At 47.6% G+C, this 27,085-nt stretch overlaps 2 protein-coding genes across 8 annotated transcripts in view; both read right to left on the bottom strand.

Annotated features, from left to right (window-relative positions):
• Positions 1 to 18,623, bottom strand: part of LOC125949223 (uncharacterized) — a 203,986-nt gene extending 185,363 nt beyond the window's left edge. Inside the window, exons 1-3 of one of the 2 annotated variants that reach the window (XM_049676013.1) lie at positions 18,389 to 18,623; positions 15,680 to 16,631; positions 1 to 2,767 (exon numbers count right to left, since the gene is read on the bottom strand). The exon at positions 1 to 2,767 is cut by the window's left edge and continues 1,583 nt beyond it. In XM_049676013.1, coding sequence (XP_049531970.1) covers positions 1 to 2,712 — 2,712 coding nt within the window. In that variant the 5' untranslated portion in view covers positions 2,713 to 2,767; positions 15,680 to 16,631; positions 18,389 to 18,623. The remainder of the gene's footprint in view (positions 2,768 to 15,679; positions 16,632 to 18,388) is intronic. The other variant, XM_049676012.1, reaches the window with a different exon arrangement.
• A 1,116-nt stretch (positions 18,624 to 19,739) lies between these two features.
• LOC125949291 (segment polarity protein dishevelled) lies at positions 19,740 to 27,048 on the bottom strand. Of its 6 annotated transcripts, none has more exons than XM_049676202.1 (3): positions 26,959 to 27,048; positions 24,070 to 26,026; positions 19,740 to 22,411 (listed from the first exon to the last, which is right to left on the bottom strand). In XM_049676202.1, exons 2-3 carry the CDS (start codon positions 25,763 to 25,765, stop codon positions 22,140 to 22,142), a joined length of 1,968 nt encoding a protein of 655 aa, XP_049532159.1. In that variant the 5' UTR covers positions 25,766 to 26,026; positions 26,959 to 27,048; the 3' UTR covers positions 19,740 to 22,139. The 6 variants fall into 6 exon arrangements, with proteins under 6 accessions (XP_049532159.1, XP_049532161.1, XP_049532160.1 ...); XM_049676204.1 differs by lacking the exon at positions 26,959 to 27,048 and adding an exon at positions 26,706 to 26,872 and having other exon boundaries at positions 24,091 to 26,026; XM_049676203.1 differs by lacking the exon at positions 26,959 to 27,048 and adding an exon at positions 26,221 to 26,871.
• Positions 27,049 to 27,085: the final 37 nt, after the last annotated feature.

The following is a 27,085-nucleotide window of genomic DNA, read 5'->3' as shown; positions in this document are numbered from 1 at the left end:
TTTTGAAGTAGTAGTAGTAGTAGATTGCACTTCGAGTGACTTCTCGGCGAGCTCCTTATCGTCCGTTCCGATGGAAGGCTTCGCTTTCGAGTGACTATCCTGCGACTGTCCCGGTGGAAAGAGTTCCGGTTGCGCCTTCACCTGTAACTGCCTCAGTGGCAAATCATCATCATTTTCCGTCGAGGAACGATCCTGCTGAGAATGAACCACCGGAGGGGCGGTGGCCGTTGTAGCCGACCCTTTCCGCGAACTGGTGTCCATCCGGGGTGGATCTTGTGACTTTTGAGATTCTGACGAGATCTTTTGCGTAACGTTGGCAACTTCCGAAGAGGCGGCGCCACCAACAGACGTCAGTGCTGGTACCGGTACCGGTGGTTCCTGCTGCTGCTGCTTGATGCTAATCGACAATTCGTTACTAGCTGGCTCCTTGGCACCGGCCGCCTTCGTTAAGTCTGTCACTATTTTCGGCTTACTGGACCCTCCCTGCCCTGGGGCCGCAACGGCCGGTGGAGAAGGTTTCGCCGGTTTGCTGGAGTTCGCTTTAACTTTTGCTGCTTTCGCCGGTTTTGCTTCGCCAGCGCAGGATTCCTCACCGGATGCCTTTGGCTTTTTGACGTGCTTCCGCTTCGCTGGTGAGACTACTGGCGGTTGCTCCTTGAACGTAACCTCTTTCTTCTCCACCACGAAAGCGATCCCTCCTCCTCCTCCTCCTTTCCGCTTTTCGCCAGATTCCTTCGTGGAGGGAATCGCCTTCGTGGCGTGACTTCCACTCGAGCTCTTCTTCAGGGCCGGTTTACGTGCCGGTGGTGACGGCTTCGTGGGGTCACTATCACCCTTCGGCCCCTGCTTCTTCACACCACCACCACCAGCAGCAGCAGCAGCGGCCGGTCCCTGTGCTGTGGTGAGCAACCCCTTGCCGGAAGGTTGATCCTTCTTATCATTCTCCTCTGCTGGAGTGTCCTTCTTGCCGACGCCGACGCCGGCCGTATCGCTATCTTCTTCCTGCTCCAGCGCTTTCACAATGCTATCGATCTGAATCTGAACGGCCTCGTTCTTCTCCTCCGGATCGTCCGGTTCGACGGAACTGCCGCGTCCGGGGCCTGCCGTCAATGGTGAAGTTTCAAAAGTTACTTGTTTCGATCCCACTTCGGCGGCCGACGGTTTTCGATCTTCGACCGGAACCGAGGGCTTGGGACCGACAGCCGCTACCGATGCGCCACCACCGGTGGCACCTTTTTTCGGTTGCTGAGATTGCTTCCCCCCCTCGGCCGATTTTTTGCTCGATTTGCTCGACGACGAGGACGCCGAGCCTCCCCCCTTCGAAGGTGCTTTCGCAGCCGTTTTACCACCGGTTTCTCCGGCTCCCTTTTGGCCACCTTTGACGGTCGTCGCTTTCGGTGTCGATTCTCCGGTGCCCTCTTTAGGCGATTTACCACCACCCTTGGCCGGTGTTGATTTCTCCTCCATGGAATCGAGCTTCAGTGTGACTGACTTTTTGGTCTTTCCTGTGCCGGGGCCCGTCTTGCCTTCCTGCTGTCCTTGCTGCTCCGTAGCTCCAGATGCCCCAGTGGCATCCTCGGATGTAACGGAAGATTTTCGCCCTCCATTGCCTGCCGTAGAGCTGCTGCTAGACGATCCGGCGCCGGTGGCCAGCTGTGATTCGCTGTACTTGGCGTGGCTGACGGTCGCGCGTGACTTCGTCTTAACCATCTCGCTGATCGAAGGGTTAACCGAGGTATCGTCCGTCGTCCGCAGGTAGGCGGCATCGATTTGATGAAGTGTCTTGTCGGAAATGCCGAGATTCTTGAGCTCCTTTTGAATCTTTTTCTCCTTCTCCCGTAACCGATCGGCGGTCGGTGGCGCCGTTGCCGGTGCTGTTACACCCGTCGTCACTACGTCCGTTGCACCGTGCCCGGCAGTGCCGCCTGGTTCTAATGAAGGATTAATGCCAGCACCAGCTGTCGATTGCTTTCGCTTTTCCGCCTGAGAGTTGCCTTTTTTCGCGGTACTTCCGCCTCCGGCACTTGCACTCGCAGTTGCTTTCGAAGAAGCTGCGGATGGTTTTTTCTTCGCTTCGCCCGACTTGCCGGACGGCGTACTCGAAGGTGCCGATGAGCCGTGAGCCGAATCGGCTTTAGAAGCCTTACCGGTAGCCTTTGAGCCTTTACCAGCCGGCGTGGGTTTACTCGGTGTAATGCTATCGACTATCGGTCCATCGCTCGACCCGGTCGACGTTTGCTGTTCCGTCGACCCGGCACTGGCCGCACTTTTCATGCCCGCGTTGGACGCCGTCGAAGATGGTTTTGATTTGCTCGATTGCACCGGACCACTTATTGAACCGGTGGCTGCAGCGGCGACGGCGCCGGCATTGCTGGATTGGAGTTTTTCCGACGGTTTTCCACCACCCGAACCGCTGATACCGGTCGCAGTGTTTGCCGATTCCGCCGATGAACCGACCGTGAGATCTTTGGCTTTTGATTGCAGACGTTTTACGGGTTTCTTGGAGCTAGACGATGGTGCAGAGACAGCAGCACCCGGAGTCGATGCGGCACCCGTGACCACTGCGCTTCCACCAGTGGCCACCGCTGATTCTATTGCTTTCTGCGGCGGTTCTCCCGCTCCATCGCCACTCGCTGCTCCCGAGCTTGCGGACGCTGCAGAAGCCGCCGCACTCTGCTTCCTTTCCGTCGGTTGTTGCTTTTTGGGTTTCATCGTAGAAGAGGTTCTCCTTCACCGGACTGCGAAAGGACGAATCGTTCGAATCGATCTGCAAGAGCACGAGAGAAGAGAGCAGAAGAGAAGAATGAGGACGGGAACAAAATTATAGAGAAATTCGATTTGGCCATAACTAGTTTCAGTGATTGATTGTTTCTTTGGTTGCCTTGGTGGTTGGTTTTGTTTTATCGTTTCCATGGCAGAAGCAGCAGCAGCAGCAGCAGCAGCATCGCAGGACAGAAGTCAAGCAGAACTTCCAGAAACACAAGTCACACGCAGCACGTGCCTTTCGATATGAGAGCAGGCCATGAATAACAATTGATCTTTCTAGTTTTGCGTCGCCGCTTCGTTTCAACGTTCATTGCGTTGTTGGGATCGTGCAGTGCGAGAACCGAAACGGGGGCCATTTTACGTCACGGAATGGCATGAGCACCGTGCAGCCAGATTTATTTATTTACAGAATTCACAATTGGCTTAACATACGGATTTTGTCCTCCGCAGGATTTTTTTCTATTTGAGTTGGAAAAATGACAAACCATTTTCCTACTTTTTAATTGATGTGCTTACTTGGATGACCGCCCAAGATGTGTTTGTAGAGTTAAGGTAAGTATTTCGATTCATTTACCATTCATTTTCTAGCTTTTGTCAACCTCGAACGCTAGGCCCCAAATCGGCGACAAAGGCAGGGCACAAGCTGCGTGTAGAGTTGCTGCTCATCCGCGATGCGATTACCAGTGTAGCTTATCAAACATAACCATAAACACACCATAACACCTTCGCTGCCGCCGCCGCCGCACAAGACGCCACAACTCTTGAGTAAGCCCGTACCCAACATTCCAGAGTTCGCGTTCGCGATGATAAGCAGCCCAATTAAACGCCCAATCATTGCTACCTTGGCGTGCGCCTGTAGACGGAAGTACGGGCGGAGGGGAGCAATAGCGATAACGAAACGAGGTAGAGGCATAAATAGCGCCCCAGCGCCAAGGCTTTCGGAATTTGATTAATGAATGATTTATGAGAATGTGGTGAAAAATCACTGCCATTAGGGTTGTGATAAAATTTGGCTGATTAATTTTTGATTTGCTACCGACGGTCCGCGGGACTAGGTCGGAACTAGCACAAGGAAACGCGGTAATTGCTGATAACGAAGGTGGGCGGGCGTGAGTGAGCTTAGGTCGAACATTTCAACATAATGCGATAAAGTTCGTCTTACGGCGCTTTGCGCATTCCTATGTTGGGGTTATGATTAGGAAATTATTCTTTTTTTTTTCATGAAGAGTCTTCTAGATAAGCATGACAGCGTATGGTTCGGTTTACGAATGATTTCAAATAAGAAACTATATGTAACTTAAAAAAATGTTGTACTAACGTCTGTTAGGAAAATTAATTACTATAGTTACATTCCCAGTTCATGATGTTCTATGAGCAGAAGATGTTTATGGTGAACTTTGCCGTTGTTCTAATACCAAAGTGCGCACGATAAGTTTTATAATAGTAGGCATAAAATGGGTTGTTTCAAAATAATAGCGTCATTGCTATACATTCATAAAAAACATAATTTCCCGTTATAATATTAATTGGACATATTATATATACACATTGGACACATTAATTGATTGACACCGATCAATCCATATCACATCATTAATACATACGATTTTGCAGTCAATCTTATGACATGGAACTACGAATAGAAGGGTTTAGTGTCAATCTGAACAGGTTGTCAACTTATTGGTTAGTAATTTTGTAAGTAAGTTTTGAATTATAAAACATGCCTCAAACTAGATGTGTCCATACAGACGCTTGTAGGATCAGCCTTCAGGAATTTTTAGTCCTTTCTGTCCGGGAAAACTATCAGAAAAGACACCATAATCTCATTTTTCTGATAATACTACTAGAAGAACAACTGCTCATTAAAACATTTTGATTTGCATTTATTTATGCAGATTTACATTCATAATCCTTGGTGCTTCCCTTTATATTCGATTTCCAAAGGCATTTCTAGAAATATCTATCAATGAACTACACTGCGTTTGTCAAATCATATGTATGTTGTTTTATGGAACAATGGATTCGTAAAATCATTTTTTGGGATGAACCTACAATTACGAATGTCACAGAGTTTCCGCAAACATGTTTTACTCAACACAGTAAGTAAAATCCTTGCCGATTCACGATTGTAGTATATAATATCATTTTCGCTGCACGCTCCGCTACATGCGCGTTCTTGGAATGCGCGTTCTTGGAAATGAATAAGGTGTTACAATATTGGCCTCCGCTTTTTACGTCGATTAAACATATCGATTGAAAAAAGCCCAGAATGTGTTTAAAATTCATAACAATACATGATCCAGTGTCAAACGCGTGCGCAACCCCACTTAGCACGATGGAAGCGTCGTTCTAGCCTTTGCCATTGTCACCGGAAGCCATCGGTACGCACAGGGCCGCCGCACGCTTCGGAACGCACTCGCAACAATCAACCTTCAGAATAACAACAAAAACGAAACCCAACAAGGCACACACTCCGGTACCAAGCGCGAGCTCGACAGGAGCGATAATTAAAACCGCAACAAGATCATTAATAGCGCGATACAGGTAATTATTCAATTTTGTGCATTCTGTGCACCCATACATACGCGTACGTAATCGGCACGGCATAGTGCACGGCACATCATGGACGGAGGTCCTTGCTGGCGTGGGTTGAGCTGACTGGCCAAAGCCGGATGGGCGCGTTCGGTACCCGCCAAACGACGCGTGCTTCGTTCGCACGTCGATGTATGCAAATATGTTATTGTGGAACGCTGTATCACCGCATAACCGATGTGGAGAGAGCACACACACGCACACCACAGTCTATCTACAGTACGTGATTGGAACCACAGGAATTTTCCATCTTCCCCCAAACAAATTGGTCCCTCTTCTGGCATCACCCCAGAGCAGACACAATGTTTCCGCAGCAGCCGGTATTGAACCATTTTCACACGCCTTTCCCACACACATACACACACAAATAGGTCGGCACGCACCAGCCGCGTCGAGCAGATGGTACGGAAAATTCGCAGAAAGCTCATGCTCACCATGGAACCCCTTCCCAATACTGCAATACTGACAATTTGGAGTTGATGGGGCATGGCGAGCGGAGGAAGGAGGGATTCCTCTCTGCGCTAACTGCACCACAAAGGGATTGCGAGGGGGAGAGAGATAACGAGAGAGAGAGAGAGAGCGCGCGAGGTCAATCGCAAAATGATTTGATTACGCGAGTCGCCATACACCCCACGACTTCCCCCTTTGCTGGGGGGCCCTTTTTGCTGGACTAAGTTTCGATTATTAGTTGGTTTGCGATAAAAATTGTTTTCGCAATGGCATTCGATTTATGCCAGTTGAATTCATTACTAAACTGCGGTGTTTATCCTAAGCATCCGGGGAGATTATTGGCAGCTAATTGTCGATTGATTGGATATGCATTTAATATGCAAGTAAATATGTAGATAAACGAACAACCGGGAGTAACGATAGGGAAACCGATATGTGTGAGGTTTTTGTTGCTCAATTACAGCCCTCTCTCATGGATCGTTCATCGTCCATCGTGATCTGGATTAGCTAAAACATTTGCTATTCATTATTCCCATCATTAAATTGATATGTCCGAGGTACAGGCTCAGCATAAGCCCCTATACACGTTAAGATTATCCATCGTGACCACTCCCGCGGTCAGCTCGCGGAGGCAATTTGCAGCTCATACCATGTCATTTTGTATACAAACAGCATATACAGAGTTGAAGAAAGGTTGTAGAAATCTTGCTATTCTTCTTTTCGGGCCTTTTAGGAGTTTTTATCAATGATTGCTTCCTCAATGGAGCGAAACCAAAAGGAAAAAATATCAAACGACGAATAATGTTGCTTGCAAATTTCATTTTCCATAGCCACAATATCTTTCTTTACGAATAAATGTTTCATCGGATCCACTAGCGCTCACACTTGGACCGAGAAGGTCGGTCCAACTTGAGTTTCGTGGATGAACCCACTGACGTTCAGATTGTTACACATCATGCAAAATCTGATGGATTATTTTAACATTAACCCTTACCAGGCTTTAGTCAAGTGTTCCAACATGGATACCATTTCTGCATCGAAGTCAAGAAAGTCGGTACATGCTTAATGAAAGTCAATCGCTGCACTACCTCAGGTTATAATTGTCCGAAGTAATTGTTATCAACCGCCTTATTGGGGCTCTTCCCCTGGTGACATCGCGACCAAACGTTTCTGATCTTAGATTTTAGAAAACAAATGTGTTAGCAAGTTAAGCAAGAAAATATATGTTAAGCAAGGAAATAAGGCATTAAAAAAAATCTTGGCTGATTAGCTAGTAAACAACAAAGATAGAAAGCAAAAACTGATCTGGACAAACGGTCTTCAGAGTGTGATCTGTGAAGGAATTTTCCATTTGTGGATTAATCCCATTCTTCGATACAAACCCAATCCACCATCCAAACCTGCCGATAGCGACTGTTTACCGGTAAATCTATCCTAATGTGGCTTTCGACGGCACGGCACGCCATGCTCTCAATAACGCAGCGAGCAGCGAGACGAATAATTGATCGACCAATTGCGCAAATTACCCACCGAACTCGGCGTGTTCCAGAGGCTGATGTTCCACTAAGAACCCACCATGAAGATAGTTCCTTCCAGGCCGGGTAGGGTAGCTGGGCACGACGCAACGGAAGCGACTCCTAAAGTCGCTCATTTTCAAACCACCGCCAACACCACCACCACGCCACATGATGAGGTGCATGGTCGGTGTCGGCTGCACTGATAGCGTTATGTTTATTGAATAAATATGCACGTGACTCATGTTTGCGCCCTCCAAACACTAGCGCCGCGTGCGTGCGTGTGTCTATACACGTACACCGTCCGTATAAACGTTCCGCGCTATGCGCTATGCTGTTGGCCGTTGTCGGTGTCGGAAGCCGGTCGGAGGTCGGATTACTTGATTCCTCGTCGGCATCGTTTGCTTCGAAAATGTTGCAATCATCGAACGCACGGTCACGGGAAGCGCGCAGTTCGATTGGTCTCGCAAATGGTGGATTGTTTGTTGATCGTCGGCGTGCATGGGCGTGCAGTGGCCACCACCGGCGAGAAGCTCATGAACGGATCTCGTGGAACCACGCGCTTCGTTCGCCGAAAATTCACGTTAAAGAATTAAACGTTCCCGTTGGCGATTGTTTGGTCAACTCGAATGTATGGTGGTGCACGGGTTATTGCATTGGTACCGTAGAAAGGTAGAAAAGGTATAGCATGAAGGACATACTATGAACGAGTCATACCATGCTTCGGTTCATAAATATCTTGCTCTATTGGTTGACTATAGAAATCGTTCAAATCAAACAATGCCGTCAGCACATTTCAATATCCCAGAATATCATACTCAAACCTTCAATGTGTATCCTTCGAGTACGCAGAAAATCGCTTTTGATTCCCGAACAAGCCATCCCTCATGAAATGTGTCTTTTTTTGTCCCATTGCTTTCTGCATTCGATTCACTTTACGCAAAACATCACCTGCAGGTTGAGTGGGTTTGCGTCGAACATGAATCACAATGTGTTGTACATTTGTTGAATCGAAAATGCTCAAAGCTGTTATACTGTTGAATTATTTACCGTCTTTTCCTTCAGAAGCAGATCTTTTCCTACCTATCTGTCTGCAATAGATCAAGTGCTGCCGTCGCTTTCGGAAGCTGCTGCTTATGTGTCATCAAAATTGTGTTCGCTTAACGTGAGTGTGTGTGAGTGTATGTGCGTGTGTATGGCCCTCATTGTCATAACCGATAGTCTGGCTCTATTGCTGCCTCACACGGATGGCCCTACGGATGTAAGGCTACACAAGAAAAAAATGTGCAGAAAGGACGAAGAGAAGCTGATGTTTTTGCATGTTTCTTGTGAACCGATTTCCTGGAATCGACAACCTCCTTCTCGTACGCCTCGTCGCTCTCTCTCTCTCTGTGTCGTGTCTGCCTTTTGTCGTAAAAAGCCATCCAATGGTAAAGCCCACCCCATCATCATAGGCATTCCCAAGACAAGGCAAATCTCTCTGGCATTGTCTCGGCTGCCAGCAAACATCAAAGTCCACGGGCGGGCGGGCGAGAAGGCAACAAGAGTCCCTCCTGGGTTGGACTAAGCCGGAGTAGTAGGAATGTTGTCTTATGGCGCACGAAGCGGCACATGAAGCAAAAGGCGCTTTAAGTGCCGAGCTCCATATTCACCAACTGCTGCCACCACGCCATTATCACTAGAACCTGGCGCATCTTTTCTTCCATTCTTCTGCGATGCTGATGAAGATGGTGATGATGATGATGATGCTGCTACTGATGATGATGATGGTGGCGGTTGTGGTCGCAATGATGCGGTTGTGTACAGTGTTTACCACCACAACGCACCACACAACAGAGCCATCAATCGGTACGGCGAATGAATACAATAAGCTACATTTCCGTTTACGAGCCAATTGGAGGTTTCGTTTGCCGCCACAGAATGCACACACAACAGAATCAGACTCCATATTCGTCTCCATATTCGACTGTCAATGGCTGGGGATCGCCCAAAAATCCCAACACCACCAGCCGAACTGACCGACCGGTGCCATCAATAGCCGGAATGCCGGTAGAGGTCGATATGGTAAAAGCAATTGGTTTTCTGTTGCCCAGCTTTGTTTGGATGGCTTTGTGGCGAGGCAACACAGCACCACAAACATGCAACCAAAGGCAAGAGACTACTGATTGGTGTCTTCTCTCGCCGCTGGTGGTAATCTCGCGGGAACAATTCGCGGTGCGACTTCAAGACGTGGCCGCATATGACTCATCACCTGAACCACCACACAAAGGAAATGCGCCTGTCGTGGAACATACAGCGTGGAGCGCTGCACTTCGCTTTGTTCCCCACCCTTTTTATCCTTTTCTCACGGATTCTTCCCCTTACACATTATGCAGCCAATTTGCACACGCAAATGCCTCGAAACACGAGACGCGGTCCCGTGTTTTGGCGTGTTCGGGAATTCTCATGTTGCACGTTCTCCGGAACACAGTCCGTCCGAAGAAGCGTAGTGCAGAAGCTCCACCGAGTACGAGAGCGGTTTGTACAACACAGAAACAACAAAAAAGGGGCACACGGCTGCATTCGGCAGTGCATTGAGAGCTTATCGTTGCCAGTTAGTCCTTGCGAGACATGTTCCAGGTTGTTTCGAAAGCCCTGGTGTGCTTGTGTGTGTGTGTGCCCGGGGGTCACTTTTCTGACCACACGCAACACAATTCATAACAGACCTGATATTTAGACCCATTTTGTCTGCACTGCTTGACAGCTGCATGAAGAGGTAATTGTGCGCGTTTTCCATTGTATTTCCTATGGAATCAACGTGTTTAAGATGTTTTCCCTTCATCACAATCAGTCTTCCGCCAAGAGTTCGGTATCCTGACTATATCAGTCTTCTAAGTACAACGCCACAAGAAATGGCTGTTAAATACATAGAAGATCTTGGATAGCTTTCTGTGCATCTCTGACAGAAAGTTGTTACGAAGTCGTTCTTTTACCAGAGGTGATCGCACTCTTCGTAGAATGAAAAGAAATTTTTAAGTTTCCGTTCCGAGGAACAACTTTATAATGAAACTTTGTACTTTACAAGTTCCTGCTCGAACTCACATTGACTTGAACTAGTTTCGCCACTGGATTCTTTTTCCATGATCTGTTTTAGCTTACATTCCCAGATGGAACCTTCTGCAAGCCGGGGACTTCAGCTGAATACGGAGTTCGGCATTCCCGACCCGTTCTTTATTTCGGTAGATTATAATAAATCGTCTCGCATTATTTCTCACCCTCGCCTTAAGAACTCCTTCCTTACGCCATCGTAATGTCCCGTAATGAGTGGACAGACAGACAGAAACCCGGGAAAATACGGCCACCAGTATCGGCATCGACGAAACGCAACTCGCACGAAAAGGTGAGCCCCATCTGACGACCCCCACCGTACGCCCATTAACCTCGCCGCCGGCCAGCCACCCAGGATCAACAACTTAGCTAATTAAACTTCGACCAACACCGCAGCAGCAGCAGTCATTTCAGCCCACCGGCCACCCGGCTTTTCCAACTTCTTCTCGATCTAATTTTCTTCGCCGCGCGTCCATGTTTCACTCTCTTAAGGCCGGCGAAAGGACAATCAATAATTTGACGGTAAATTTTCCAATTCCAGTCCACCAGTCCCCGAAAATTCGATTGCCACCCACTTCTGGACTTCTACTGGGTCACTACTACAACTGCCCTGGCTTGGTGGTGGCGGATGGATGGAAGAAGAAGAGAAAGTGAAGGAATGAAGTCAATTCCGTTGACGTGGAAAGGTGTTTGGGTGTTTTGCGATTGCGACCCAAACAAAAAAAAACATTCGAGACGCGCGCGCAAAATAAAACATCAAACCATTTTGTCTGTTGTCGTCCTCCTTCTTTTTCTGCCCCGGGGGCCCTTCCGGGGGCCACAAATCGGATAAATCATCATCGGAAGCGCCACTGGAGCAGGAGACGCATTCCTCAAAGGGCATGAGAGCCAAAAGAAGAGGACGGGAAGGAGAGTAAGAAGGAGAGCGTGACCCAAAGGACTAGGAGAGCTAAAAGAAAAACGGGGCCAATAAAATGGCCAGAATATCGACGAAATCGAGCCGAGCCGATACTAATGAATCGAAAAACTCCGGCCGGCACGGTTCACGCGGGCAGCCTACGAGTTACCGAACTTTTTCCATCAAATCGACTCCGAAATCCGGAAGCGGGTAAACGGTGGGACCGCGCGCCCGGCCAGACTACTGCTACTGCAATCGATTTCCGCCGCGACCATAAAGTTATTATCGGGTGTAATTTACTTCGATAATGCGAAAGGAAGGAACCGAATCCTCGAAACTTTTTTTTTCGTTTCTTTTTTTCTCTCTCCCTCTCTCCGTCTCTCTCGCTCTTCGCTTGTCCCGTGTACGAAGAACCGTGGGAGCGAGGCCACAAGAAAATTGATTCTCGAGACCTCTCGAAGCGACTTTTACGAGTGAGCAACACTACGCAGCTACGACGATGTCCTCTCTAGCTCTAGCTCGTGTGGTTCCATTCCATATCTCAACAGCTCACGCTCCCCAAAACACATTTGGCTGAAGCGATAAAGATGAAAGGTCTAAAATGAGCTCCTGCTATGCATCGAACGAACGGACCGAATAACGAAATACCGAGGAGTTCGTGGAGTGTCATGGAGAGCAGGCAGACAGGCACAGTGTATGCTTTTATGCTCCCGGAATTCGGGTCACCGGCTTCCGACTGGCGAGGGAAGGTTTGATCCTCCTCTTCGGAGAGTAAAATTGGTTTGCATTGGGGGGATCCATATTCCAGCGTGAAAAGCGCAGCCCTTGCGCTTATGCAAGATGTTGGGGACATTAACGTCCAAGAAAATGGTTTTAATTGGAGTACGTGCTGTGGAGGGGGCTCATAAATCAATGCAATCAATGAAATTGTGGGGCAATTGGAGAGAGCTGATTTCGACACCAACAACACGATAAGCAATGTTTGAAAGAAGCAAAACAAAACACACACCCACACACACCACGAGACGAGAATATGAATTAATTCGGTATTCGGAAGGAAATTGAATTGTTCGCTTCTCGAATTGGGCGAGGGAGCAATAAGCAATGTCTCCATGTTTGACGCCGTCCGCCGCGATCGTAAATAGGTCAACACGAATGTGTCACCGTATTTTTGGAGCAAAGCTAGAGGCTAGACGAACGGTTGTATCCTCATCCGCAAGATCCACAACCTTCACTGACAGAACCGTCGTCGGGTGGTAAGGGGGTAACCCGATACTCCCACCGAACGGGGGATGGGTTAAGCCGATACGGCCTCTTTCTCTTTGCTGACGTAGTAACCACCAACCAGGTACTAATAAGACAGACAGACAGACAGACCGACGCACAGTCAAGTCACTCGAACTCTGTCGCGTTTGGTTAACACGCGACGCGCGAATAACCGACGGCACCGCGGGCGGGTCAGCTCAGTTTAATAATCTAAACATAGCTCGTTGTCGTGGCCGTCTGCTGCCACAAACCACTATCCTATCTGCTTCTCCTCCTCATCGGTCGGAGTATCGGATTTTTTGTACAAGAGCTGTACCCCGCTAATTTCCGCCTGGTCGTCTCTTATATTCTTATGCTCCTCTAGATGCACCCCTCGATGATTATCTAATTTATGAAAGATCAATTCATAAGCATCGTCTTTCAGTATGTTGCAGCAACAGCAGCAGCAGCAGCATACTGAACATATCACATCGCACAAACGTAGGTTAAGCGTTAAGACCAACGATCGTAGAGCAGTAAAACTAGATTAGAGCCGATGAAATGGAGAAATCGCGACCCAAGCGACGCCAGAACGCCGTCAGATACTCCGCCGGTGGAGGACCGACAATATGGTAACACTTCAGCTGCTCTGGGCTCGCAGGCCCGGACCGGCCAGGAAACGAAATTAAGAATCCGGATATAGAAATGAAAGGATCCGGTAGTACCTCCTTCTCTCCTGGCTACCGTCGTGTTGCACCCATTTGAAATGCACCAACAAAACGGAGAAAAAAGAGGAGAGAGAGTGGAGCAAACAAATCCGCTTGGTTGGCGGCAAGAAGCGCCATGGAGTGCAGCAAAACAGAAAAGCTAAACGACAGTGAGCAGCGTCATCTCTGGGGGGGAGTGGGTTGGCCTCCAACAACAACAACAAGTGAATCGTTTAGAGAGATGCACTTAGGTCCCCTTTGCTGACTTTGACTGGCAAAGCCACTTGCATTCGTCCTGCTGCTGCCCAGGTTGGATAGGTTAATGGAAAAAAAAAGGGAAAAAGAAAGCAGCGCAACCACGCAGTGGGATTTCCACGATGAAAACCTGTCCAATCCCGGTCCAAGCCACCCCTGACCCCCCGAGATGATGATGAGTTCAGCTTTACTCTATTTTGTCCCCAACGATCCGTCCGCGGATGGACTCCACGAAAGAACGGAACGGAACGGGAACTCAAACGCGCCGTATTCGTGCCCAGCTATCACCCTGTTTCAACACCTCGCGAGCCCGGTGGTCGAAAGGCGCTTCGAAGATAAAGCAAAACCGACACCCCCGACAAACCTTCCGTTTTCCAACTTTCGTTGGGAGTAGAATAAGAATAATGCAGGTGGGATGCAGGTGGGAAGGTGTGAATGAATTCGTCTCACATATCACCGGGTGAGCCCCACCCGCGTGTGCCGGCCGGCTGTAAAGGGTGCGAAAGGCATCAACGGCACACACCGGCGGAATGCACCGCATAAGGAGAACCAACACCGCAACAACCGTTGGATGCAAGCAACCAGAGGAAGAGAGAGCGAGGTGCGAGAAAGGGAGAATGAAGAAAGGGGTGCACCTCTTCAGGTGGCCTCTTGATGATGATAGCTGCATTGAGCGGTGCAGTAGCAGCAGCAGCAACAGAAGCAGAAGCAGAAGCAGCAGCTAGATAGTGAGCAGTGTGCAGATGCATGGAGAAGGTTGGAAAATGGGAAAATATGAAGCCAAATGAAATAAATATCCACCCCCTACGCGCGCGCGCACTCTCTCTCTCTCTTTCTCTCTCTCTCTCTCTCTCTGTCTGTCTGTCTCTTTCGCCGGCACTGGAGGCATGAGCTACCGGCTTCAACCGGTTAGCTTTGCAGCTTTGCACTCGGCACGGCCACACTTCCAGAGCCATTTATGTTGGGTCCATTTCGTTCTATAGCCCTCTCCCCGCCGCCGGCATTCACTCTGTTCCATCGCCAATCAGATGATAGCCTTCGATGAAGGTTGTAGCCCTTTGAGAAGTTCGTCCGCTCACGTTGCCTTTTTATGCTTCATTCAATGCTACAGTTATGCTTGTTCCCCCTTTTCCCTATTCATTTTTTATGCCAATCTACATCCCTCTCCGTGTATGTGCCTAAATATTGATGAACTCGCATATAGTTCAAGGTGAGTTCGGGGAGCGATGTTATTGGACGACGTGTTTCTAGTTTATTGGCCACCGGATAAACGCACTTGTCACGTGTCCATTGGGGTTGGCTTGCAGTTTGTCGTTTACCGACTGCATGTGCATTTATGTTGGGCGATTCTTTTAATTAAAAAAAATACTTCCAGAAGCACCGTAAATTAACATTTAAAGTGAATACATGCTTTTTAATATTGGTGTAGCTTAAGCCTTTTTGTGCGCTATTGTCAATCATCTTCAAACAGGTGTACACATTGCATGTGGCTTTAATAAAATGTGAGCTAAGGTAGTATGCTTAATATTCGTACAAACACCTCCAAAATAAGATGCAGCGGTCGTTTGTTACCATCGTGCAACTGTTCATCACATAAAGTATTAGTTTTGTTAGATTAAAATCTTCTCTAGAGCAAAGAACCACGAAAAAAAGAATTTAATATTATGAGACAGTAGTGCGCCTAACTGTACAGCGGTTTACTAGAATACTTTTGCGATATAGAAAACAGAAACCAATTCTAAATGGCAGTTTCCAATGTGTTATCCAAGAAGCCTGGTGAATGATATTCATAGAAAGATATTCAGTAGAGCAATAATGCCAACTTTGGCTTCTTTTATACATTACACACTTTGAGAGAGACGATCTCGACTACTTTTGAAGCATATCTTCGTTTGAGAACGTTTAGAGACATATGGAATCATTACAACGTCCTTTTTCCAGAACCATAAGAAATTTGACTAAATATTGATCACCGTAGATATACTTGAGTTAGTTTTTATAAAAAATAAATTGATTTATGTGTCTACGTATTGGCTTTACATATTTTGCATAACAAATTCGTTGATCATATGACCCTTTTAAGATCGATGACTAGTCCAAAATAAATCACACAATTTATTTGATAATTGATAACGTATTTATGCATTTTGCTTATCGCTACCCACCTTACGCTCGCTGCACACCGTCCTCTATTCCCAGTGAAGCACTCGAAGCGGCCGGAGGGCTAAGTAGACGTAATCCATTTGCAACATGCCCACCCAATCCAGCCGGGTGCGTGTTTGATGAGTTGTTTATTGATTGCTCAACAGATAACACCTTATCCAGGATATGGCGCCATCTCGGTCTTCATTCCACTCCGGCTTTTTGTTGTGCCGCGACGCGGAAACAAAAAAAAACTTTTTACCACGGGGATTGAAAACAGAATTAAAAACAAATCACTTCAGTCGGCGGCGCACTAAACGGAAACGAAACAACGAACAACACAAAAATGTTTTCCGAAACCCGAAACCACGGCGCGAACGCGAACAAATTGACCCCGCGGAGCAGGACGCACCTCGCGAGAGATTCTCGTATTATCGCGACGCGCGCGCGACACCGATTCACCGCTCGGGATGGATGCCTGGCCGGCCTGCTTCTTGCTCCGTCGTTTCCTTTGGGATGGAGCTTATTGCAAGCTGTATTTCCCTTTTTTTTACCGACGACTTTTGGGTGTTTGCACGGTTTGCCCCACTCGGTGCTTTGAACGACACTTTGCGGTTTTGCAATCTGGCGACGGCGGAACGAGAGAACACACGACTCCAGTTTCGACACTGGCTCGCACTGCACTTATTGATATGCCGTGATGCTGGAGTTTCACACGAATCTTGCTGGATGATGGTGGCCAGCAGATGAACCAGATTGCCTTTTTCTCATCGAGCTGCTCGAACCCACAACGAGCCTACTACTTTGCACATTTTGTCGTCGTGGGCAGTGGCATGGAAACATGATTGGCAACATTTTTCCTGCATTCGGTAAAACCTGTCTGCACTGTTGCACTATTGCACTTGGTATGTTGGATGGGACAACTTCTTTTCAATTTGGACAAATTAAGACGACGAAGAGGATAACGGGCTGTAACTGGTAATGGCGTACGTTATTGATTGTTTGGTTTGGAAATCGAGATACTGATTAGTTTTAATCGTTGCATAGGTAGGGCATAGGTTAAAAGTCTTGTTGAACTTAATAAGATATGCATAATAAAACTGATTATTTTGGAATGGTGATAAAAACTAAGATAGAGGTAAACCTATAGAAGGTAATTTTATCAGTTACCCAGCAAAAAAAAATCTGCGTTATAGCAATCAGCCTTCCGGCAGCTAGCCGAATTTTATTGACATGACGGCCAAAAACATATTTGTGCAATAGATGCTATGTATGATTCAGAATTGCCCAAAAATGTTTGATGGGACACAGTTTGGGGGACGGGTTCATCGACTTGGGTACCATATCGATATCTAGCCGCTTCGAGTACCAGATTCTGCAAGATCTATGCATGCTTCGTTCTTATAGTGTTCCCTGATGAACGTTACAACCTCCGGCCGGTACTATGTGATGTAAATTTCCCCGTTCAGAGCCAGTCCGCATCCAAGTAAGGACGACTGATTATCAGCCACAGCAAGACCTTCTTGGGGGACTTGCTGTGTAAAAGGTACTTCACTCCGGAGCTCATTTTCTTCGTACAGGAAGTAAAATAAGAAGTGCCTTTCCAATTGATACCATCCAGGATGAGGTACGTATGTCTTTGTTCGTCAGTTACTATTGCACTGTTTGACAAGTTGCACTGACCTCCTGGACGTAGTAGCCATTTTTCTCTCGGTCTTCCTCGTCAGCATCTTTTGGAGCTTCTTGTGGCTCAGGGCCATCCCAAACCGAGCTATAGATACTCTAATTATTGTCCAATAGTACTAAGATGCTGTAGACGCTGAAACAGAAGTCTCCGGCATCCACAAAGTTCCACATGATGCCCATTTTCAACGCAGCGAACTACCGTCCTTTGAGCTTGCAAATTTCAGAAAGGGAATAACTTAACTATTTTCGCAATCGAGTTTAGAGTTCAACTGATAGAAACCTCAAATTTTATTGCAAACAAACTGATAAAATTACTTTCCATATGTAATTTAACGAATTCAATTGTCTGTCTTAGTTTTTTTTTATGCCCATTCAATTTTTTTCTTCTTCTAATGTCTACGTTATAACCACATTGTACCACAACAAAGGCGCGAAGCACCACGCTCAACTAATCGTCATCCTAGCATGAATTATAATGTTGAACTTATATGTTCTCTACGACAGAAAATTATCTGTTAGTCAAATTTTAAAGTTATTTCCATGGCATGACAAACTTGACCCAGAATTTCCTAAACCTAATTCCCTAATAGATTTATCAACCACAGACTTTGCTCATTTTTACAGCACAACATAAAGGGCTGCGATCTTCAGAAGGTTGAAAGTTGGTGTTATCACGGATTGGAGGGAGAGGAGTTTGTGGACTGATCGGAGGGATGCTGTTGAATGATTTAGGATATTTGAATTGAGGAGAGATCCAGGAAAGGTATAGTACCTCGTCGGTGTGTATAAACAATGTTTTATCACAAACTTCACCTACATGTTAGGACCAACGTTTGGGATTTTGTCGCCAGCCACCCAGCCAGCCAGCCCGACCCAAAACCCAAGAAGGACCACACACGCCCGTCTGCCCCTCAGCCCGTCCACCCGCCACCCTTTCCTGACACAAAACACACACGCCAACACACGCCAACGACACAAAACCAACACTTGCGCAAAACGGAAATGGAAATAGTTTAAAATTAAGCGGATAGTTAAAAATTTCCCACTTTTTATAGCGATTTCTGAATTCGGAACGGGATTCCAACCTCGACACCGGAGTAACAGCTCTCTTCTTCCTTCGCTCGCTCTCTCTCTCTCTCTCTCTCTCGCACCAAGAAACAGCGTTTTGCTGTCTCCTCCTCGAGAATCTCGGCGATGGAAAATTTGTTTTTCACTGAATTTTCACCACCGCGCCCACGGGGCGGCTGCACTCGATCATCGCGAGATCCACCGATAATTCCGCCATCGTTGGCGACCGGCTTTATGCACTTTTGCCTTCAACAACGCTGCAAAATTTCCGAAAATCGCGAGAACAAGCGAACGACCTCCAGCTTGCGACAAATTTTTCTCGATTTCTGAACTCGGTACTCTAAACTCAAATCATAACAACAATGACAGAAAAACAATAACAAACGAAATTTTTAAACCAAAACGATTTCAAATCATCGGTTTCATTATTTTATTGCCTTCTTTGGGCATATTTTACTCGTTTTATCAATTTCCAAGGTTTTACTCCATTCTAGCATCGACTTTTGATTAACTTTGCTGCTTCATTTAGGCATTTGCTCATATTTTATCGACCTTCACTGTAGAGCTGTCAAAAATTCGAACTGCTGAAACCCGACTTGAAGGCCGTGCTGAAGCTGAGTTGAATTTGACGCGCGTTTCAGTTTATGTGCTCGAATTTTTGAGCATCAACCGTTTTTTAAGGTTTCAGAAAGCTTCCAACAGCGCATAAGAACACGTGATTCGCGGGGGATTTTTGAATTCTTTAAACAAGCAGTCTCAGACTGCCACAGAAGATGCCTCCAACGGGTCGCTATCGATACCGTCGCTACATCTCGATTTGGGCCTACCACGCCGTCTCTGTCCATCCGGAAGGCCTAAGAAGACTTTACGGGTTGGGTCGTCGTCTGACATTCTCATGATATACTCTCGAATACTGGCGAATCTATCGCCCCCGGATGGATGGAGGGATGGATGATCCGATGCGACGATATCTCAAAGGCTATCATGGCGTCGTACAATATTCCTCTGGCTATGCTACCGTGAACAGCCTTGAAATCGATGAAGAGATTGAGGATACTTGTGTTCAATTCACTCCTCTATTCAAGGACTTGCTTGGTGCCTGAAATCTCGTAGAGTATTCTCTACGGAATCCTCTGTGATAGTTTCCAACTATTTCGTCGGTCAAGTCGGTTCTGGAGGATTAGGGAGAATATTTTGATAGGTCGTCGAGCTGGTCGTTTAGTATGTCTACATCGGTCGTATCTGTATCATTCAGCTCAGAATATACTTACTTGTCTTTGCGCAAAATAGTTCCAAATACCAGTTTCTATTGCAAGTAGTTTATATGATTTCAGTTGCTTTTATTACTTTGCATAAACGTCCTGCATCTTCCGGGGTTGGTTTCTGTTTTGTTTTTTAGTTCAATCTCGCCATACACCACCGCACCGCTACGCTCGCAAATCACATCCCTGCAAATGCATATATAGTCCTCATTCAGCGCGCCGCCGGTACAACCGGCAAGCGGTACACTCCTAGTAGTATTATTAGTAGTAATAGTAGTAGTAGTGGTAGTAGTACATCGCGTTTTGCATTTTGCCCAATATAAATTCGTATTTAATCTTGCCTAACGCGCTCATCATTTGCTGTCCTGTTTTGATCCCGTTCTCGGAGAAGTAGATTTAGTGCCATGAACCAGGCAGCTCCACCCGAAACTTTCAATGTGAAGCAAAATGTTTGGCCACACCAACACGTTCGTTGATCAACTGTGTACTCTAGAACGCGATCCTTGCGCTACTTCGCCGCAGCATCTCGTTACAACTTAATCGGGCAACATCAGGAGACGGACCGAAGAAGGAAGAGCACGTGGATATTATCATCCGATTATTGGGACCACGGATTTTTGGCCACGAAACACATGGGTGGTTTCAATCGAGCATACAAATTTGATTGTGAGTGTGCGCACAACTCCTCGAACCTACAATTGCCGTTATACCCTCTCTCACAAGAGACAAGATCAGATCCCTTTTGTCGTGTACTGTGTGTGTTAGTCACTTCAACCTTCTTTAATCTCTTTATTATGCGCTTTCACACGATCGTTTGTTTTGTTACTAGTTGTATCCAGCTTTAGTTAAAGAATTAGAGCTTCGCGCTACTCGTATAATTTGCTTAAACTTATAGTTTGTTCGTCCCCACCAACCGCTTCTCTCGCTAACGCTGTTTTTGTTTTGCAATTAATAAGATCAATTTCCATGCTAGCGACCGACCGATCACCGCACTCGGCGCGGCATCGCATCAGTAATCGCGGGCGTATAAATACTATCTTTTTTTCGGGTGGTGAGGGAGCGAGCAGCGGGCGCCTTTTGCTGTAAAATAGTTATATTTTGTATATTTAGGTATATATATATTTGCGGTTTACCATAAAACAATAGTCGAATACGCACAATAATAATCGTAGTAATAATATTACTAATAGCAATAATAATAAACACATTTACAATGCTCTCTTTCCGGAAGCGAAACACGTTTGCCGAATTTTCGCCAACGTTTTGCAATGTTGTTAATTAAAATCCGAACCCTTGGGAGGGGGGAAAGGGGACAGTCACCGAAATGCCGTAACCCTGTGGTTTTGTCCAAGTGTGTATCTTAATCGAACGAGCGGAAAAGAAGCAAAAACATTCAAATAAAATTCGATCGGTTCGATCGATCGATCTGCCGGCCGGCTGGTGAAGCGTACACAACAGCCCCGAAACACACACTAGAGATGATGATGGCCTAAAGGCAGGAGGGCGGAGTTGAGTCTCCTTCCTCTTTCCTACCGCCGCCGCCTGGAAGAAGTTGTAACGTTCCGAACAGAGAACCGAACTCAAAGTAGCTGCCTCGCTTTCGCGCACTAGCACGCACCTCACGGATTGAGCCCCACTGAGTGCGCACCCCTTTCCAATCCTCCGTCCAGGATAGTGCTCCCTTTCTCCTAACACATGCTTATCACTCTCGACAGCAATGATCTTTCCTCAGCGCTTTGATCTTTCCTCACCCCACACCAAAGCCTGCTATTGCTAGAGCATATATGATGATCGTCAAACTAAAAATGCCGCTCACTCGAGAGCTTTGTTATTCCTGCGTTCACTCAAACCCACGTACCCAATAGAATCTCGCACACGTACAGACAGACACACACGTACACACACGCACACCTACATACATACAAACATACATACACACATACATACGGTTCGTTTGTTTTACTACGAGAGAGTTTTTAGCATAATGTTTTGTGTAATTCTTTTTCCCTAAACTTTTCCTTCCTTCCACCTCGTGCTTGCTTGCTTGCTTGCTTGTGTATGTGTATGTGTATGTATGATTTTCCCTGCTTTTCCAATAATTCCGCAAAACGAGAGGGGTTTCCCGCTACTCTCTTTCTTCAGCCTTATCCCAAAATACCACCACCGTCCGTCCATTGGCGGGGATATCTGGGGTCCTTTCCTTCTCTCCTTCCTGCGGCGAGTGGCCTACAACAGGAGACGAATGTCGTCCCTTCTTGCCCTCCTCGTCCTCCTCCACTGTGCCGTCTTGTGGCATACTTTCTTCTACCCTCTCTCTCTCTCTCTCTCTCTCTCTCTCTCTCTCTCTCTTTGTTCTTTTAAACTTTATTTTGGCTTTTAACTCGTCCGCGCGGCTGCCACCCCAGTTTGTAGAGTAAACCAGCCCCTATAGGCCCAGCATCTGTTTGCTGCATCTCACACCACACATTTACTGATTGTTGTAAATGTGTCCCGGTTCCTTGCGGCCTCCGGCGTTCCGTCCGAATGATTGCTGGAGCTGTTGCTGCTGTTGCTGCTGCTGTTGCTGCTGTTGCTGCTGCTGCTGCTGCAGGAGGTGCTGGTGTGGCAGTGTGGGCTGCTGTTGAATTGGCTGATGCTGGAAGTAGATGCTGTCCTCGTATCCTTCGTCATCGTTGGTGCTAATCAGCTTGCCACCGATCCCGCCGACACCACCAACGCCGACGCGCGTGGTCTTAAAGTCTTGAAATCGGCCCGAAACGAAACACCACGGAACGGACGGAACGGAACGGAACGAGAAAACGAATGGTTGTTGGTTGGGTTTTTGGTTCGGTTTTTTGATGGGTTGGTTGGTTGGTTGGTTGGCTTGAAGGATTTGTTTTTTTTTTTCGATTTTGTTCAAAAGGAGTGGCCGGTAAGGGGTGAGGAGGCGCCCGGTGGCGCTTCAAACTTTAGTTTGTTTTTTACTTTTTAATTTAGAGACAACAGTTTGGAACACCAAAAGGACATTTAAAACAGCATAGCGAGATAGAGTGAGTGAGTGATAGAGAGAGAAAAAGGAAAGGAAAGCTCCACACGGTACAAAACGAGGCCTCCCCCTCCGTAACCGAAGCATGAGAACAGGGAAAGCAGCTGAAGTGTGTTGTTTGTTTGGATCAAGACGATGGGAATGAGGAATCCACCGCACTCTCAATCAGGTGGTGGTGTTCAGCGGGTATGTGTGCGTGTGCGAGTGTGTGTGTGTTTCGTTAGAATTGTGGAATTCGTTGTTCTTTTGAGGGTGGCGAAAATCGAAACATGGAAACAAATCATAAATAGCTCAAAACTGAAAGTAAAAAATTAACAAAGAAACAAATCGTGTAATGACTCGCTGCGGACGATGCGGACTGATGAAACTGAGAGAGACCGAGTAAGGATCAAGGTTTGGTCGCTGTGTGGTGTGTTGGATTCGCTAGAAACTAGTGTGCATGAGTAGGATGTTCCCGGATAGTGATAGAGATAGCAATTTGGTGAGATATTAAGCCCTTGGTTAACATGGAGAGGAAGGATGCCGCCAAACTTGCTACGGGCGTAAAATATGTCACGGCGGAATAAGGCTGATGAAAGGACTGACCACGACCACGGTGCTCTCGAATTCTATATACAAAACAAGGAAAGCCATCCTAAGACAGAGAGACATGATAACCTCATTCTCGTTTCATTATTAGAAATGGACACGCGACAATGACGGTGATCACAAGACATTACTGTGTACGATTGAAAGGGATTCTAGCCGAGATATGCGGTACTGTGTGCGGTCAGCCGCGGAGAATCGATTAGTAAAAGCAAACGTCAATCGCCAGTGGACACCGTTCTAAGCGGGTTACACACGCGCAATATTATTGGTCAATATCCTAGGCTACTTTGATACATTCAGCATATTTTCAGGAACTGGAAAACACTTTGCCGAACCTGGATACATTACATAAATCCAAGTAACCTGGAATATTGACCAATAATAATGTGCGTTTGTGGCTCGCTTTAGAATGCGTTAGCACTAGCAGCAGCAGCAGAGTTGTTAGAATAGTGTACTAATAATGTACAAAAGCAGACAGAAGAAGAAAAAAACGATCGTAATTCCCACCTCCAGTGCTGTTGCCGTCGCCATAACAACGAAACACTAGCGAATCCCGGGAAAGTAAAGGGCCGGAAACCAAGAAGAAATCATTAGAAATGCGATTGATAATCGGACCACCACTGGTGTGCGGCATGTGTTTTTTGTGTCGTTTGTGTAAGAAAGCAATGATAAAAACGAAAGAAAAAGAGAAGGGGTGGGGGTGGCAGCACACTAATGCCCTACGTAGGTGGCATGGACACATATGGTGGGTGATCGGAGACATTAATGAGACAAAGTGAAGTACCTGAAATGTCTTGCTCATTACCGCGATTCGACGAGCCGGACGATTTGTTGGACGCGTTGGCGATGGTCATCTGGTTGGCCTGCTGTATGACGGCGGCGAGATCGCTCTGCGAAGCGGACGTATCCTTGCTGGTGAGAATGTCGGAGCTGCTCGACCCCGACGACGGATGGCGCTCGCCGGTGGTGCAACCGTACTGTATCGGTTGATAGCCGTGCGATGGGTTGTAGTTACCCGAGTACGTCATGTAGATCGGCGGGTTCGGCAGTGGGGCAATATCGCTCAGCATGCTTTCCGTATCGTCCAGCGACATGTTGGAGATGTCCTGCCGGATACCGTTACCCACGACGTAGTAGCACTGCTCCGAAAACGTCAACTTATTGACGGTGTGCTTAATGTAGCCGCGCCGTAACATCAGCGAAACGTACTTCCGTGCCTCCCGCCGATCCCCAATCCCGTCCACGTGCTCCAGGATCCAGTTAACGACATCTGCCCCAATGAACGCATTCGGGATCGTAATCTTTAGCCACATCCGATCGCGAATTTCGAGCCCACTGTCCGGTTTGGTCATGGCGCGCACAATATCCTTCATGTCCATGTCGGCATGCAGCCGTTCCAGCACCGATTCGGGCAAATCCGTATTGATCGTATCCTGGGAACGAAGCGCCGCCGTATGTGCCACCCAGGCACCCGGGTCGATCGGTCTGACCGGTTCCGTGCGTGGAATCGTAAAGTAACCCTTCGGATTAGGATCCCAGCACTTGGCAACAACGAGTTTGATTGGGCCCGGCTTTTGCACTACCTCGCGCAACACCCGTACCGCCTCGTCGTTGGTCATGTTCTCGAAGTTGACATCGTTCACCTGCAGTATCATGTCCCCCGGTTCAATCCGTCCATCCAGTGCCACCGCACCGCCCTTCATGATGCTACCGACATAGATGCCACCGTCACCACCCCGGTTCGATTGGCCGACGATCGATATGCCGAGAAAGTTGACCGTATCCATGTTGATCTGCACTGTGATGATGTTGAGCGACATGGTCGAGTCGGTGATCGAGCTGTAGGACGAGGTGCGTGACATCGAGGGGGCGCGCTTCTTGCGCCGCTGCGGTTTCTTCCGTACCTGCAACCGCTGCACGCTACTACACTCCGTCATATCCCGGTCGAGCGTTATTTCACTCTCCGTCTCGAACAGGCTGGTCGAATCGAGATCACTCGACACGACCGAGGCCGACTGGTAGGTAAGGGGGTTCATCGGCATGCCCATCATGCTGTTGAGCGTCGGTTTGTTCATCGTACGGAGCTGGGCTAGTGTTGGCCGTCCATCGATCATCTCCGTTGGCTGTAGCTCCGAGCAGTCCGATTGGTTCGAACCGTCCGCCGTCACTAACCACGAGACGACCTTTCCATTGAAGCACGGCAGTATCGTTGCATCGTCGGCGATCTCTTCCTTCACCACACCGAAATCGGCGTCCATCGATTTGAAGAAGTACTTGTAGTTAATGTTCTGCTTGTTCAGCACCAGTTTAAAGTCCTTCAGCGTGACCTGCGGGGCTGGGAGCGGAATTTTCACCAGATACGGTGTCGTCTCGTCATCGATGTGGTAGATCACTTTCGTTTCCCCGTTGCCACCGCCGCTACCACCGGTACTGCTACCACCTCCTCCACCACCACTTCCCGTGGAATTTTTGTCATCCATACTGCGTCCGACAGTACGTCCGTCCGTCTGTCCGTTTCGGATCACTTTCTATAGCTCTCTAGACGATTCCTGGTCCTTCCGGGGGGGGCGCGAATGATACACTTCAGTTCTGTTTAGCACTGTACACCACACTACCGAACGTAAACGCGATCGTTTTAAACCTTTAAATGCAGCACGAAGCACGATCTTTGCACTTCAATTTCTGGATAATCCTGCGAATAACCATCGGCCGTTGCTTTTAGGCATGGCTGACTGCGTCTTCTGCAAGGGAAAAGAAAGAAATGTGTGATTAGAAACTCAATCAATGTTGCCCGGCGGGAGGCGCCGAGCCAGTATGCTAAGTTTGTTCGAAAAAGGGCCCCGATTGCCCGGAGAAGAGCCCCCCCATCAGACGCCCTTAAGCAATCGGGAGGCGCTATTACGCGGTACCACTTAACAAACGATACCCCCGATACCCGTAAAACCGGTATGATGCCGTAGGAAGTAATCTAGTTGCCCTGCCTAAGCACAGACTTGCGGAAGCTAACGGGTCAACAACTCTGTCCCGGTTTACCGAAGCCCAGCCGAAGCAGAAAAAGGGAAGATAAAAACGGTGTCAAACGAGGAACACCACATCGTGGACGAGGACGACGGGGTTGGAGGAACCGGTGGAGTCGGTCAGCCAGCTTTCCTTTGGGTGGGATGATAACGCCGGATGCTGGAGCACTAATCCGTCTCTTTGACCCCCCGCCCTGGGATCGGAGCGCTTTGTGACAACAAGCACAGCGCCAGCACCAGCAGCAGCAGCACAAGGTGAGGTACACGTACACACGAACAGGAAATTCCACTTTTTACGCTGGCAACAGCAGCAGGCAGAGCGGAATGGAAAATTTGTTGGCACTTTGGTGTTGACCCACGAGATCACGGCACTTTTCCACTGGTTTTCCCTAGTTTTTCGTACCTTTTAGTGAGTGGGTTCGAATTTATCGGGGGAAAGACAAGCCCCAGCAAATCGGTCCATCATCGTCTTGGCCCGAGGAAAATAATGAAAAAAAAAACACACAAATCTCTTCGCACTCCGGGCGACACCACCACACACGCACGACGCCGAACGAAGGGAGATAGTTTTAATGGTTTTCCGTATTCTCGGCGTTAGTTCTTTGATAATATTTTTACCAACATTAAACAAAGTTCTAGAATTCTTAAATACTCACGACCAAAAAGTTTCGGGGTAAAACAAATCCAGGAATTCACCTCCCGTCGTCCCGTCCTTTGTGTGCGTCCCGTCGAAAGTCTACCCCCGTAGCAATCCCAGGGAGCCAGTTCAAAAGCGACCTAACT

This window comes from Anopheles darlingi, chromosome 2 (genome assembly GCF_943734745.1).
Source record: "Anopheles darlingi chromosome 2, idAnoDarlMG_H_01, whole genome shotgun sequence".
Classification (NCBI taxonomy): domain Eukaryota; kingdom Metazoa; phylum Arthropoda; class Insecta; order Diptera; family Culicidae; genus Anopheles; species Anopheles darlingi.
This window is presented reverse-complemented; position numbering and strand designations above follow the sequence as displayed.

What these genes read in the sequence shown, in the direction of transcription:
- LOC125949291 (XM_049676202.1), bottom strand. Translation starts at nt 25,765, where the DNA reads ATGGATGACAAAAATTCCACGGGAAGTGGTGGTGGAGGAGGTGGTAGC. An exon ending in TAATGAGCAAGACATTTCAG is followed by an intron (nt 22,412 to 24,069) that starts GTACTTCACTTT and finishes GCCGATTTCAAG; the next exon opens with ACTTTAAGACCACGCGCGTC.